Source organism: Cotesia typhae, unplaced genomic scaffold (assembly GCF_013202065.1).
Source record: "Cotesia typhae breed Kobodo isofemale line unplaced genomic scaffold, CoteBio_Ctyphae contig_43, whole genome shotgun sequence".
NCBI lineage: Eukaryota > Metazoa > Arthropoda > Insecta > Hymenoptera > Braconidae > Cotesia > Cotesia typhae.
Window position 1 is genome coordinate 2,795,837 of NW_027423752.1, and position 16,583 is coordinate 2,812,419.

The following is a 16,583-nucleotide window of genomic DNA, read 5'->3' on the forward strand; positions in this document are numbered from 1 at the left end:
TATAGCAATTAAATTATACAAAAAAATTCAATTAAAAAGTTTCACTGGTGAAAATTAATAAAAATTACAAGTAAAAATTTTTAGAAGCATTTTTTTATTGTAATTAATTTGTTTAAAAAAATTTTAAAATTGACAACTGACCGCTGACTTCAGTATTATCATAACAAAGGATTGTCAAAATTATTTTATCTCAGGCAGTTGACTTAGAATTTTGATCGATGAATTAAAATTCCATCAATACTGATAAAAATTAACTTAGCAGATAGTTGATAATTTTAAGAATGTTTGTAACATATAAATTATGGCAAAAAAAAAATTTATAAAAAAAATTGACATTTAGAAATTTTAAAAAACTACAAATGCAATTTTTTAAAGATAATTTTTTGGAGCAAATTTATTTGTTGAAAAAAAATAAAAAAATTGTCAAGTGTCAGCTAACTTTAATGACACTAAATATAGCTGTCACTTCACAATTGTTTTAATTTTTTTTAATAAATAAATTATAGCAAAAAAAAATTATTAAAAAAATGGACTTGTAGAAATTTTAATAAATTAAAAATGTAATTTTTTAAAAATTAATTTCTAGAACAAATTTTTTTGTTAAAGAAAATTAAAAAATTGTCAAGTGACAGCTAACTTTAATGTCATTCAACACTGAGAAATTCAAACAAAAACAGCCAGTAGATGGCTCTGCGTTGAACTTCCAATATTTAGCAGGCAGTGACCTCGGTGGCAACCTAAGCTGGAGTGAGCTGAGCTGAAGGGTTAAGGGTTCGTCCAGCTAATAAAGTAATCCCAAAAATTACGTCCTCACCTCGGACCCCGACAAAAGGTCCATATCCCTCAGTAGTATCTGGAATTGGGGTCCTTCAGCCATCCATGGTTCTGAAACAAACAAAGAAGCGTCTCACTAGCAAGTCGGTAGATGTGCGCGTGTGTAATTAATTAGTGAACAAACGAGCGTAAATACATGCGTGCGTGTCACTACTATCACCATCCACCGTCCACAATATTATATATCGGGGCGTGTACATACATCCTCATTTACCATTAAAATAATATAAATATAATAAATATATTTTACAGTTAGCCAGCTAACGACAAATATAATCATCAACAAATAATGGTAATCTACAACTTCGCCAACAAATTACAATTATTGTAATGTTACTATGTGAATATTGTTTAACAAAAACAAAAGTGTCTACTGGTGGTACTGCTGCTGTATGTTTTGTGGTCGCGCGCATGTTCAGCTTATCGCCATTTTGTAAGTGAATATTACCATCCTAGCTTTTTTATTAACACACACATCTATAATCTACAATTTACATTTCAACATATATATAAACTTTAAAAAGTCACTTTTTGCAGTACTAGTTATTTTAAAATTCATTTAATCATATTTAGCAATCAAGCATCACTTACTGTCACTTATAAAACAATTACATTTTTGGTAAATTTATTTATAGTGATTCTGCTTCTTGTTATTGTTGTGTGTTGTCGGGCAAGATTTATTAACGTCAATCGTCAATTGCAACCCAAGTTTCTCCAGCGAGGGACCTATTACATTTTTTTTTATTTTTCACAATATCATCAATTTTTTAATTTTTTACATGAACAGTGTTATAAAAAAAAAAAAAAAATAATAATAATAATAATAATAAGTGCGACTAAGTCTGAGACTGATAAGTAATTTGCAGTCGCGGCCAATGCCATGGCCATTGATTTTTGATCATAATGAATAAAATAATTTTTATGACACTTGTTTCATTTTTATGATTCTGAAAGTAGCAGACAGACATTTTTATTTTTTATTAAAAAAATTAAATATTTATTAAAAATTAAATTTTCGTAGAATTAATTTTTTTTTACTTTATTTTAATAAAATTAAGTGTCTGCTATTTACATTAAAATTTTTTTTTTCTTTTTTTAAGTAATTGTGAATTTAAATTGAATAAAGTGAAATTTTATTATAGGTAAAAAAGTCTAGATAATTAGAGGATGGACTGACATGAACTCACACGAGGCACAAGGTAAAATTCTATGAACAAACGCGGTGGTGCTGTTGTTGGTGGCGGTGGTGAAGAACCATCGGGTAATAAACCTGACAGTGGTGATAAAAAAAAAAGTGACGGACAATTAAGTTTGTACGTACTGATATTAAATTACTATGCCAGCAGTACCGAGACCTGGTAGTCTCAAGGACCCTGAGATTGCCGAATTGTTTGAGAAAAATGACCCGGAAAAAATATTTGAAGATCTGCGGGAGATCGGACATGGAAGTTTTGGGGCTGTTTACTACGCCAGGTGTTTACTCACCAAAGAGATTGTTGCTATCAAGAAAATGTCCTATCTTGGGAAGCAGACGGTGGAAAAATGGCAGGATATTCTCAAGGAAATACGCTTTCTGAGACAGCTTAATCATCCAAATACCATTGAATATAAAGGATGTTATTTACGTGATCATACAGCATGGGTAATTTATTTATTTTTTATATTTTATACAGTAATGTAGTATTTGTTTAACGAAGTCCAACTTAATATAAATTAAAATTTAAAAAAAATTTTTTTAATATAAATTAAAATATATTAATTTACTTTTAATTTATTTGCTAAATATGTGATATAAAATTTATTAAACAAATGGACTTCTTTAACTATTTTCTTATAAATCATTTAAAATAATTGTATTTCAATACATTTTTCAACTTTTTTGACTCAATATTTAATAATTTAATTTATTGTTTTTTCAAACATTTATTTATTTTTCTTCAATAATAAATTTCTGAAAAAATAAGTCATTTGATTAATGTTTTAGTTGCTATCGATTAGAAGCCAGTTCATTAATAATATTTCAACAAACTACAATATGTGACATTTAATAATCGTGACATAATAATAAAAAAAATCAATCAAACAAAATAAATTATTAAATAATGACTGTGACATTAAACAACAATAGATATTGTGTTGAAAATATTTATAAAAAAAAAAAATAAATAAATACAATTTAAATTGAAAAAAGTATTGAAATACAATTGTTTCTTTGCATATAAAAAAATTATATAGCTATAAATAATTTATTATTTATTATAAATATTTAATCTAGCTGGTAATGGAGTACTGTCTTGGCTCGGCTTCTGACATAATAGAAGTCCACAAACGTCCATTAAAAGAAGACGAGATTGCAGCAATATGCGAAGGAGTATTACGCGGATTACATTACCTCCACTCGTTAGGTAGAATACACCGTGACGTTAAAGCCGGTAATATTTTATTAACTGAAAATGGGACAGTTAAACTCGCAGATTTTGGTTCTGCGAGTATTAAATGTCCAGCGAATAGTTTTGTGGGTACTCCTTACTGGATGGCTCCGGAGGTTATTCTGGCTATGGACGAGGGTCAGTACGATGGGAAGGTTGACGTATGGTCACTCGGAATCACGTGTATCGAATTGGGTAAGGTTCGTTTTGTTTATTTATTTTTTAACTGGAGTTACAACAACAAGGTACTCATTTACTTATTACTTTATTCAACATAAACAATGATAATTAATAATGTTAAAAATAATTACAATTTTAGTAATGGTTGTAGTGATAGTGATGATTGATAATGCTTACTGACAGATTTTATTATTTATTTCAGCGGAAAGAAAACCACCGTATTTCAATATGAACGCCATGAGTGCGCTTTATCATATCGCGCAGAATGATACACCAACGTTAAATTCTCCAGATTGGTCTGATGTGTTTGGATATTTTGTTGAAGTATGCTTGACTAAGAGTCCAAATGAACGACCATCGTCTGGTACATTACTTTTGGTAATTATCAAAATTAACTAACTTAGTAATTAAATTACTTCACCCTCGTTTTATTTGTTTTTTAAAAATAAAAATGAATATGTAAAATTCCGTGTCATTTCATTCCAATATTTATTTATAAAAATAAATATTGATCAATATCAATATATATGTATAAATATTAGATTGTTCAAATTTATTTTAATTTACTATGCTAATTAGAAATTAAATTTTTATTAATTTTTTTTATGAAATTGGTCAAATTTAAATATTTTGACAGGTTTGAAAAAATATTACATCGATTTTAATACTGTTTTTATGAAATAGACCCATAGAATTTTTTTTTTTTTTTTTTTTTTTTTTTTTGTCAAAAGTTAAAAGTCCTGTTGAATAGATCCATTTTTTTTACACGACTAAATTAAAAATTAAATATTCAATTTATACTAACTTTTCACATGAACTCCAAATAATTTTTTTGATAAATATCTTAATAATAATTTTAAAACTTTAAACTCAAATATGTAAGTAATTAATAATTATTTAAAATATTTTAGCATCCGTTTGTAACACGTACGCGTTCACCTCAAGTTTTAATCGACTTGATTCAACGAACAAAAGCAGCAGTACGTGAATTAGATAATTTAAATTATAGAAAAATGAAAAAAATATTAATGATTGACGCTTGTGAAACTGAAAGTGCTGCTGGTGACGCTGATGGTTTGTATATTATTTTATTCATCTCGTTTTTATTAATAGTCTTGACATTAACGATGAAATAAATGTTTGTAGATACACCTGACGAACAAACAGGTGGTGATAGCAGCAAGAGCAATTCAATAACATCAGAGCACTCGATTCATTCAATGGGTGTTTCAGCAAGTTCACAAAGTTCATCAACAAATAGTCTACCACTGCCGAACGCGGATGCAAATGATTTTTCATCTGGATCCGTTCGTAATCGCCACAAAGTATCGGGTGTCACTGCCAATTTGCTCGAACATGGTGCCAATAATTTTGCCACAATACGTACTACATCAATAGTTACTAAACAACAAAAGGAGCACATGCAAGAAGAAATGCATGAACAGATGAGTGGTTACAAGCGCATGCGTCGTGAACATCAAGGCGCGCTTGTTAAACTCGAAGAGCGCTGCAAAATGGAAGTTGAGTCACACAAACAGCTCCTGGATAAAGAGTATGAAACTTTATTGCAGCAGTTCAGCAAGGAACTCGAAAAATTGCAGTTTAGGCACATGCAAGAGTTAGAACGTAAGTTGAAACAAAATCAAAATGCCGAGAAGAAGTTACAGAAGGAAATAATTGGTCGTCAGGAGGCTGATCGCAAGGCACTGGAGACTCAGCAGAAACGCGAGTACAAGGCTTATAAAGAACGGTGGAAGAAAGAGCTTTCACAAGATGAAGTTACACCCAAGCGACAACGTGATGCGACTCTTCAGAGTCAGAAGGATAATTTAAGGCAAATGGAGGCTCAAGAAGAGCAGCGACTCGCTCGAGGCCAACGCGAGTATCTCGATCTGGAGATACGTAAATTTCGCAGAAAAAAATTGCTCATTTTTCACAGTCTCGAGCAGGAATTGCTGCGCGAGGAACTCAACAAACGCCAGCAGCAATTGGAACAGGCGCATGCTATGCTGTTGAGGCATCACGAGAAAACTCAAGAACTTGAGTACCGACAACAAAGGGCGGTACACTCGTTAAGAGAGGAACAGATTCAACGACAACACGCCACTGAGCTATGTAACCAGCAGGACTATATGCAGCGCGCTGAGCGCGATTTGAGGAAGAAACACGCGCTTGAATTAAAGCAGCAACCGAAGAGTTTGAAGCAGAAAGAGATGCAGATCAGAAAGCAGTTCCGCGAAACTTGCAAGATTCAGACGCGCCAGTACAAAGCTCTCAAGGCACAGATTTTACAGACGACACCCAAGGATGAGCAGAAAACGGTGATCAAAAAGCTTAAGGAAGAACAAAGACGCAAGCTCGCTTTGCTGGGTGATCAGTATGAACAGAGTATTGCCGAGATGCTGCAGAAGCAGAGTATCAGGCTGGACGAGTCCCAGGAAGTTGAGTGTCATCACCTCAAAGAGCGACTTAATTACGAGCTCGAGATTCTGATGGCGTACCAGTCCAAAAACAAAATGCAAGCTGAAGCTCAGAGAAACCGTGAACGTCGTGAGCTAGAAGACCGTGTTTCTGTAAGACGGGCTTTGCTTGAACAGAAAATGGAGCTTGAAACTCAGGAATTTCTGCAGGAACGCAGCGAAAGAATCAGGTTGTTGCATGAGAGGCAGGAACGTGAACTTCAGCAGTTTGACGACGAGAGCGCAAGAATTGGTTTTAGGTATTGAATTTTTTTAAATGTTTTTAAGGTTTTATCTAGTCATGGAGGTTATATGTACAAAAAAAAAAGATAGAGAAGTTTTTGGGTGATATTGATTTTACAAATTACTAGACACATCACTAGAAGAGTTGGAATATCTGAGTACTAGGGAGTTATAACCACAGTAGATAAATTTAGTCAAAGAATTGACAATTGAAAAACAATAATCGGATTTTCGACTCCATGACTAGTTGAAATACCTTGAATAATTCTGAACAATAATTTAAAATTTAAAATACTAATATAAAATAATTATTTTCAGCGCATTAGCAATAGCCGAAGCATCAAAAGAATCTTATCCAGACGACGATAGCTTAAGTGGTTCTATGTTGAGTTTAGCTCACAGCAATAGCTCTACATCTTTTCCTCCCAATAGTCTTTAATTGTCAACATTTGAATAAATATTATTAATAATATAATTATAATAATAATTACTAATAATAATTATTATTATAAATATATATATAACACAATAACAATGAAGATCCCTAGAACATGTCTCTAAACGAGCCCACGTGACATTAATTTTAAAAAATATCTAGAAGACTACGTAGTTTTAAATGTATCAAAAATTAATCATATTGTGAATGGCTAAGGTCTCCAATGAACATTTAATAATTATATGTAATCCCACTTTAGCGCAAGCTCATCTTCATCTACTTCATTAATCATTTTTTTTTAAATTAACTAAATCACTTACCTCAAGCTATCATTCCCCGTTATTACATTTTGTATGTTGTACCGCTAGTGGTTTATCTTGCATCATCAAACTGTGACATTCATTTAAAATCAGAGTCTAAACGCTCTAACGAAGTAAAGCAACGATTTTATTTAAATATTTTAATTATTATCACAACAATCAAACATTTTATTGTTTAAAGTTAAAAACAAGTTATTTTGCCGTAAATATTAATTAAAAGTGTCACAATCTGATTATTAAATGACATAAAGATTAAAGTTAATTATAATAACCATGTAAATAATTTAAAGCGAACTAAATGTATCAGTTCATTAAGATTTAGTGTGTATGAAAGTTTCGACGATAATATTAATAATTAAATATAATTAATAATTGTTTACATATGATAACATATGAATAATTAAAAAAATATTTATATAAAGGATCTGCTCCAATTATACGATAATATATGTTATATATTAACAATAACAACAATAATAATGATTAATTATAATCTAAAAGTTTAAATTTGTTTGTATTATAAACGATCGCTACGAGTATATCAACCATTAATTAGATTAATAATTAAAATAAAAAGTACGATTTGAGTAAAACTAGAAGTAAAGTATCAGTAATAATTATAGGGTTAGAATAAGTAATTAAATAGTTACTATTACTGAATGAATTGATAATTAATATTATTAGTTTTTATTGGTAATAATAATAATAATTAATAAAATTAATGCACTTTGCTATCATTGCCGATAAGAAGTTTAGGAAAAATATGAAACATAATTTTTTTAATTGTTGGCATTTGGAGATGTTCGCTATAGACTTAACTAAAATATTAAATAATTAATAAGTAATGTAAAAACAAATGCTTGAACATTTTTTTTTTTTTCCAAAGCACAATTGAGTAAAAGTAGCAAATAATACCTCGTGCGTATAAAAATTAATTATTTAATTTATAAAATAATAAGACCTTTTTTAAATTGCTTTCCATTCTCCATGACGGGCTCTTCCAAAAGGCAATTATTTTAATTGTCAATGAATAAAACAAAATAAATAAACAATTAAAATAATTATTTTTTATGATTAAATATTTAAAAAATTAAATATTAATGATAATTGATTTTTTATTATTGTTTTAAAAAAACGTTTAATATACGAATACCAGTTTTCAAATAACACTTGTGTCTTTTTATTAAAAATATTCGTATAAATGAAATATTCGACAAAGCCAATGTTTCTAATAGTTAATAAATAATCATAATAATAACTCATAATAGTACGTGTTTTTACGCGCGACCAATCTCAAAATAAAATTAAATATTAATTAAAAACAACCACTTTTTTTAGATATTTTATTATATTTATCAATAATATTTATTAATTAGTACTAATTAACAATCTAATTAATTAGCTGTTAATTTATATACCAATTAATATACACATAGAATTGTTAAATCAATTTTCAAATTCAAAATTAAACATTATCTATTATTTTTTCCGTTCGCTGTTATTGTATATTAAGTGTATACTCATTAATTACGAATATTAAAAATAATAATAATAATAATTAGTTGCGTATAGTAATTGTGATAAGAATGTTACTTTTAATGACTTGGTTAGAATATTGAAAAAAATAAGAACTTTCTTTAACTGATAAATCATTTTTAACAAAAATAATATTCATATATTATATATATAAATTCGTAATTATAAACAATAAAAAACTTTTACTGAGTAGGTGAAAATGATGTGGGTTTCAAAATACGGGAATGCATTTCACGTATCAGCGGTACTGTGTAAGCAACACACTCGTCCCATCCTGGTGACCTCCACGCACTTTCACGTGTTTCTTTTCTTGATTGTAAATCTTTATAGCCTATTAATAATTAACATTATTATTAATTTCAAGAAAAATTTATTGTTTAAATTAAGATCAAAAAAATTTTTCTTCTGTGCTATGAAATTTTCATTACTTTAATCTAAATTAATTTCTACAGTAAATTTAGTATTAATCAATATCTCAAGCAAATCCTTCATCGAATATTTTAACTCTTATATAAACTTACAAAGTAAAAAAATAAAAAAAAAATACTTTTCTCAATAGCTTGAATAGATTCTCTAAAAATACTTCAGTAGTGACTTCCATGAAATACTTCCAAGATAAATTTTATATAAGAACTTTAAAAATAGATATTTAATGAACCTTTGAATTACTATTGAAACCTGGATTATTAAGTTGTCACAAAGATAAATGAATCTACAAGTGCCAATTTATTTTACGAGTAAAAGTAATTTCATTAATTCTATCTCTATTTACTAACATTAAACGCGTTTCTTTTCATTTCTGCTATAATTTATTTCAAACCCAGTGAATATTAAAATATTTTTATCTCTCCTAGATAACTATCAACTCATTTAATTTCCAATCCTTTTTTTTTTTTTTATCAAATCACTGATTTGTAGATAAGATATTTAATCCAAATTTTTTTTCTAAAAATCACATTGAGGATGTCATAGCATTTTTTCGAGCTCTCTGATTTTTTAATTAAAATAAACTTAACTAATCAGAAATAAAAAAAAAATAACATATCACATTACAGATGCCATAGGGCGTATCAGCCTATGCAAAGAAATGATGAAAAATTTTTTTAAATTAAATAAAGAAATTATCACAAATTTCAAATTTTAAAAAATTTTGATCAAAGTTAATTTCAAATTTGAAAAAAAAAAAATTTTTTTTTCGTCATTTCTACGCGTTTCAAGTAAAAGGGCGTTGTTTTCCGAAAAAAAAATTTTTTGGTACACCCTTGTGGCTCCCGGTAGGTACCCTGGGTGCCATGAGGGCGTACCAAAATTTTTTTTTGTATTTCTATCCGTTTCAGGCATAACTACGTCGATTCCCGGAAAAAATTTTTCTATACGGCCTTATGCCTTTTCAAGGGGTTTTTTTTTGGGATAAGCCCTTCTGGCATCAGTAACGTGATGATATCAGAAATAAAATCTTAATTTGTAAATTTTAGCCTGAAGATGTAATATTAAATAGGAAAAAGTGCCATTCGGCAGGCGAAATGGAAGTAGATTTCTTCCCTGTATACATACATGTCTGTATGTATACATATATGTCTACATATATACATACATATGTAAAGTTTTGAACTGTATGTATTTTCTAAACCAGCTCGATGAACTGAGTCAGGAAAAAGTAAAATTTTACGAAAGTTTCACCATAAGGACAAATGCAATAGTTAGATTTCTATGAAATCTACTAAAAATACTTACACCAAATATGATGAACATTATATAGGCGACCAATTTGGGAAAAGTAACCAGCAAAGGGTTCATCATTATTCCTTCTGTGATTGATAGCTCGTGCCCAATTATTTCCCCACTCAATCATAGTACCAGGTCTCAATCTGTAGCTTCTTATCTCGTAGATATTGGGGCCCTCTCGTTTCCCGGGATGCGGCCAGTAACTAAATGCAAGTAGATACTGTAAATGCCGTGATCTCAAATAATTACCGCGTTCACGAAGTAATCGTTGATAAGCCTGTAAGATAAAACCGTAAATAAATCCTCAGATTGAAGCCAGTGAATTGATTAAATAAATCAATCAGCTAATTAATTATTCAATACTTCGTCCTTAGATAATGCAAGCTGAGCACGATCAATACGTTCAAAGCCACCGGTGTATTGCCACAAATGTAAAGCTTGATCAAGATCCCCGACTTCGACGGTCCAGGAGCCGACTAATTCGCAGTTTAATTCACTTTTCTTGGAATGGATAAGATTTACATTTTCCTGGCTGAGTTTTAAGAAGATAAAATTCAAGATTTATAAGATTATTATGTAAGTATTATTTAAATCTTATAAAACTTGTCAACAGAATCATTTTTAAAAGTCTGCTCAAATGTTTACTTGAACATTGTACTTACTAATTAGCGAGATACTTGTCAATAGAATCGGGTCGTATATTGTGTGTATGTAATGCATAAATAACTTCTTTGTCAGACAGCATACGCGAATGTGATTCTTTAGTGGGCTCCATTTTTCTTACACCAAGCTTACTTAACCATCCTTCACTTTTGTCTTGATTTAATGGTAATGTTCGCGATATGAATCTACAATTTTAAGAAAAATTAGTTTTTAAATTGTTTACTTTGTTAAAAATTAACTTAATTTAAATAATTATTTGTCCTCCAGACATTTTATATATTATTGACAATTAAATCAGACCATTTTTCAATTTTATAAAACGGGCTAATTATCGCAAAGAAAATTTTTTAAGAAATTGTATTTTTTTTTATTGAATATTTAATTTTGTCAGCATTGATAAAAATACATATAAAGTAATTAATACTTACCGAGTTGTTGTAAACATAGGCAAATTTCTAGCAATTGCCGGTATAGATAACCGTTTACCTATTACTGATGTCGACATATTTATTTATCAACTCTTTATTATTACTTTTAAAGATAAATAAATTAAATGCAATGTTAAATGGAAGATCAGATCACTGGTCCTGGAATAAAGTTTACAATTATTAAAATATGTTAGTAAATATTAAATAATTAACTTAAAAATAAATAATATTATTGAGTAATAAAAATATACTACGATATTACTGTTGTCGTTTTGTGATATCTGGAATACTCTGTAGTGGAGTTTTTCAGTAGTAGTAGTAGTAGTGGAAAAAGTAGATCAGATGATTATAATCATGATGATTATTATTATTGGTGATGGTGATAGTTTGCTACAATGTCCAAGTCCGACTCAGATGTTAAATTATCATGGCTGCGACTGATAGCTGGCGCTCTCTAATGGTTTTTTTAATAACTAAATACATCACTTGTCTAAGCCCATATGATATTCACGATATAATCACACATGCGTGATAATGTGGAATTTACATTTACACCATTGTCATCACTTCTGCATTGAATATTGAAAAGTAATGAGGATTCATGCAAGTAATTATTGTTTGTCATTTATTCACAAATTTACGTTTTTTATTTTTTTTTTAGAAGCTTATAATAGCTTTTTCAGTTGGCCTAAATGACAATGGTTGCTGAGTGTTATGAACAGAAGAAATTATGAGAGCAGAATTTAATTGGACTATGAGTTAAGTGTATTGTTTGAATAAATCATATTTATTTTATTTTCTTCGTGATTACGCATTTGTTACCTGTATTTTATTTTAGGACATACATTATTTGTGATGACATTAAAATTAAATGAAAATTAACTTAGAAGATAGTTGTTAATTTTAAGAATTTTTGGAACAAATAAATTATGGCAAAAAAAAAATTGTCGTTTAGAAATTTTAAAAAACTACAAATGCAATTTTTTAAAAACAATTTTTTGGAGCAAATTTATTTGTTGAAAAAAAATTAAGAAATTGTCAAGTGACAGGTAACTTAAATGACATTAAATTTAGCTGTCACTTCACAATTGTTTTAATTTTTTTTAACAAATAAATTATAGCAAAAAAAAATTATTAAAAAAATGGACTTTAATGTCATTATTTGTGAGGCAATATTATTATTATTATTTTTTTTTAATTGTTTAAAGTCACATAAATCCCTTGCTTAAAAATATTGATTGAAAAGAATTAATAATGATTAGTAGCTACTAAAGTCATGAGCGACTACGGTAGGGGGTAAACTTTTGAGGTTGAAACTCGTTTTATTTTTTTGGACTGAGCAAAATAAAACACTTAAATATTGGAAACAATCATTGGTGCACGCCGGATTCGAACCCGGTACGATGCTTTAGCAAGCAAGGGCTGGATCCGATAGGCTACTGCGCGCCTGCAATATTACTATTGAGCGGTTTTCGAGTATTAAGTCGTTTTATATTTAGTCAATAATTCTATAAGATACTATAAATTAATAAAACTTTACAAAGATTTTTAGAAATCGTATGTTTATTTATTTGTTTATTTATTTATTTATTATTTATTTATTCTATTAAGAAATGAAGAAGAAAAGCTGTTTATTAGTTTTTATAGTATGAAGTAAAGATCTGTTATTTATTTACTTGACAAATATTTGCTTTTGCAACAAAATACTGAATTTAACAGACATCTTTCAATTTTTTCAATTTTTACTGTAACTAAATTATTAATAAAAAAAAAAAAATATTCCACATTTAAGAATTAAAATAAATTGCAAGTTAAAATTAAAAAACAAAATCAGATGTTTGCTAATTTCAGTATAATCTCTGGAACTGATATTTTTCAAGTCATTAATGCAATGAAGTACTTTAAAAGAAGTTGCATAAAATAAATCTAACAGCTTATCTGATTTATTAAAAAAATTTGACAGTAAATTAATATGATAGAATCAATGCATTTCCGAAATTTACAATATGTTCACTCAGGATAGTATACTATGAGATTTATGGAAAGGATTTAGGAATTTATCAAGTATCAGATCACTTTTCTAGCCATAGCTTTTTTTTTTTTTTTTTTTTTTGTAAGTATAAGTTGATTTATAGAGCTACCAAAATAGTTTGTCCGAGTATTTGGTGATCGTATTTAAAAGTTTGAAGTTGGGATATTGTGTATGTATCTGTCCGGTTGGTGAAATATGACGATTGGCTTCGTTCGGACCTTGTTTAGAAGTATTGAAATTTATCGAGTTGATGATGTCCAGAGAAACAATTATACTGTTGATTAATAATTGGTAATTAATTTCTGACGATTCTGAATGTTCGATATTAGTATTTGATTTCTATAATTATGATTTTATATTTAATTTACTGATTTTTTCACTTAGAGTATTCTATTTTATATTTCATGTAATGTGGCTATTATATTTAAGAAACTATTTTAGTATAAAAATCGTTATCAATATGATTAATTACGAAATTTCACATTGAGTATTTTCTAACAAAATAAACAAAATTAATAAAAAAATTCCCCCTTTTCAGATTAGCGGTTTTAAATTAAATACTTAGTAGAATGATTAGTTTATTTATATTCTTCTAAATTTATAAATTTCTCTCGATTTGTCATCAAAGTGAATGTCTAATCATCCGTAAATACAATAACGAAAAAAAAATGATACCGTGAGTATAAAAAATAAGTTATTTTATTATTTAGTTCTATTGGACTAATAAAAAAAAATGTATTCGTGCAGTTATCGGATGAATAAATATTTATTAGTGATCCGATAGTCGGATGACTAACGATTTTGTATTTATCCGATAATCGAGTCGATAGATATTGCGAAAAAAATTATATTCGTTGTTGCTAAGGGCCAATTTTTCAGTCCGAGGTTCAACTTTATCCAAGGTTACTTTATAACATATCAGTAAGTGCATTTGAAAATATACATTGATGTTGCCCTGAATAATATAATTTTAATATTAAATATTGCATTGTAATGATTTAATTATCTTATTCGTTTATTTTGATAAAAGTTCAAGTTTTTATCAGCTAAAAATTTTGACTTATTTACATCTACTATCTAACTAATTTATTATCTATATAATTGAGAGAATATGAAAAATTTTGACCCTGGTGTATTGGTATGATAAAATGAGTTTTTTAAACTAAATTTAGTATTATTAGAAAGGTCTTGACCTTAATTCGCGCCTTTTTAATGTTTCATATGCTTTTTAACAATAGTTAATTTATGATGATTATGTTTTCGAAGTAGTTCTAAAAAGGTTTGAATTTTTCTTTTGTTTATTTATTTAATTTGCTTTGTACAGTATATAATGTGACGTAAAATATATATTTTACCAGTCCAAACAAGCCAATAATTATAGTTTCATTTTATGCGTTCCCGAGTTAAAAAAATTAACTTAAATGAACTTAACTGCTATACTAAAATAATTGGTTTAAGCTTATGTAAGTTCATTTTTTCGACTCGGGTTGCATTTAAAATTTACCATTTTACTTTGTAAATATTGACGTTGCTTGTATTAGAAATTTAGTAACCGTATTTTATACTTTTTACATATCATGCGATCATTTTTAGTAGATTTCATAGAAATCTAACTATTGCATTGGTCCTTATGTCAGAATTTTCAAAAAATTTTTGTGTATTCTTACTCAGCTCGTCAATCTGAGTCAGAAAATGTATATGGTTCAAAAGTTTATATTAGGGTGTGCCAAAATTCAATTTCCGTGAAGAACCTTTTAAAATTGGAATTTTGAGTCTTCATGGAAATTGAATTTTGGCACACCCTAGTTTATATATATTTTTTCAATTGCTAGGCATTTAGTAATAAATTATGAAATCTACTTCCATTTCGGCTGCTGAATGACCTTTTTTTTTTTTAGCTACGAAATGATAAATTTCAAAGTAAAAATGCTTAATTATTATACTTTAACTTTTTAGACATTCACATAGCAAATACTACTGTGTAGAATAGTATTTTCTTCCATGTAAAGAATAAATTGTAGCATTTAAATGATAAATATTACAAAATGATTATTAAAATCACGATTTTACTGTTTGAAATGGTAATTTTTAGCAGTTAATCATTACTTATTATAAATCGACTAGTATTTATTACAGTTTACTTTTTTCCGTGCAGTAATTGTCAATTTTTTATATTCATTAAGTTTTTAGAGGAGTTTTTAATAGTTTGTTAGTTCTATAAATTTGTTCCGTCACGTTTGTCCATTAAATTATTTGTATTTGATCCTGTCATATCACAATTTTTTTTATTTATTTAAAAAGTTAAAAGTTTTCTTTATTTATTTATTCATTTATTTATTATTATTTTTTCAGATTTCGTTCATTTGAAAAAATTCTTATCATATAATATAATTTCTATAAAGAAACAATACAGGAAATCGACGCTGTATCAATCACCTCATTCATACGTTTGTCAGCAAAAAAGTATCAGGAGAAAAATAAGGGACATAAAAAAGAAATGAGAAAGCGCAAGCTCATAGAATAGAAAAAGCTAAGAACAGGTCAGGAAGAACGATCAAGTTCAATGGAAATTTTTATTCATCCCTCATACGGTTTAAAATGCCTTCATTATTCATATACAATATCTTCCACATGATAATACGCTCAGTAAACTAAATCCTTACTTTTCATTTTCTTCAGCAATTTATATTATTAAAGATTAAAATCTACCATCACTATTCCTATTATAACGACGTACTTTAGCTGATTAAGATTAATGGAGAAACAAATTATTTTTTAATAAAACAAAGTTTCAAGTCATTAAAAAAATTGAACTGAGTTTATCGTTTATGTCAGCTGATAGTTTATAATTTTGATTAAAAAAGATTTTCCGGATATTAAAAATTTCATTTAATATACTTTATTGAAATAAATTATTATAAAGCATAATATTCAATATGATAAATGCAAATTCATCACAGAAATCATTTTTTTTACACAATTAAATTAAATAAAAAATTTATATTGAATTTCACATGAAAGCTTTTTATGTAATAATCGAAATTTCATACCACCCACGCAGAATTTTCAAAGTATTTGTAAATATAATATTTATTACACACAATTTTACATAAAAGCTTTCTGTAATAAATAAATTTTAATTTTAAACAACAACACAGTAAATATTCAAACTATCAAGCAAAAAATTTCATCTCGTTTCGAAATGATAAAAATTTCCAAGAATTAAGATTATTATAACGTAAAATATAATATTTAATTCATATTTTTCAGGTAAGCTTCAAGTTTAAGAAAAAATATT

General features: G+C 27.9%; 2 protein-coding genes across 9 annotated transcripts; one reads left to right on the top strand and one right to left on the bottom strand.

Moving 5' to 3' along the window:
- The first annotated feature begins 534 nt into the window (after window positions 1-534).
- On the top strand, window positions 535-6,881 carry Tao (Serine/threonine-protein kinase Tao). 8 transcript variants are annotated; one of them, XM_074244096.1, is made up of 9 exons: window positions 535-974; window positions 1,087-1,267; window positions 1,977-2,095; window positions 2,178-2,476; window positions 3,110-3,458; window positions 3,646-3,821; window positions 4,355-4,517; window positions 4,590-6,162; window positions 6,464-6,881. In XM_074244096.1, the coding sequence occupies exons 3-9, from the start codon at window positions 2,044-2,046 to the stop codon at window positions 6,582-6,584; spliced, it is 2,733 nt and encodes a 910-aa protein (XP_074100197.1). In that variant the 5' UTR covers window positions 535-974; window positions 1,087-1,267; window positions 1,977-2,043; the 3' UTR covers window positions 6,585-6,881. The 8 variants fall into 8 exon arrangements, with proteins under 8 accessions (XP_074100197.1, XP_074100196.1, XP_074100199.1 ...); XM_074244095.1 differs by having other exon boundaries at window positions 535-1,267; XM_074244098.1 differs by having other exon boundaries at window positions 535-1,267; window positions 2,181-2,476.
- Window positions 6,882-8,550: 1,669 nt separating this feature from the next.
- Window positions 8,551-11,656, bottom strand: Nipsnap (protein nipsnap). The gene is made up of 6 exons (XM_074244104.1): window positions 11,516-11,656; window positions 11,254-11,412; window positions 10,825-11,010; window positions 10,526-10,694; window positions 10,172-10,439; window positions 8,551-8,768 (listed from the first exon to the last, which is right to left on the bottom strand). Exons 2-6 carry the CDS (start codon window positions 11,328-11,330, stop codon window positions 8,620-8,622), a joined length of 849 nt encoding a protein of 282 aa, XP_074100205.1. The 5' UTR covers window positions 11,331-11,412; window positions 11,516-11,656; the 3' UTR covers window positions 8,551-8,619.
- Window positions 11,657-16,583: the final 4,927 nt, after the last annotated feature.

Bases quoted from the DNA above. Each gene is read 5' to 3' on its own strand.
- Tao (XM_074244095.1), top strand. From the start codon at position 2,044: ATGAACAAACGCGGTGGTGCTGTTGTTGGTGGCGGTGGTGAAGAACCA. The intron at 3,459-3,645 runs GTAAGGTTCGTT...TATTTATTTCAG, and splicing joins AATCACGTGTATCGAATTGG to CGGAAAGAAAACCACCGTAT. The intron at 3,822-4,354 runs GTAATTATCAAA...AAAATATTTTAG, and splicing joins CGTCTGGTACATTACTTTTG to CATCCGTTTGTAACACGTAC.
- Nipsnap (XM_074244104.1), bottom strand. From the start codon at position 11,330: ATGTCGACATCAGTAATAGGTAAACGGTTATCTATACCGGCAATTGCT. The intron at 11,011-11,253 runs GTAAGTATTAAT...TTAAAATTGTAG, and splicing joins CCTATGTTTACAACAACTCG to ATTCATATCGCGAACATTAC. The intron at 10,695-10,824 runs GTAAGTACAATG...CTTAAAACTCAG, and splicing joins GACAAGTATCTCGCTAATTA to CCAGGAAAATGTAAATCTTA.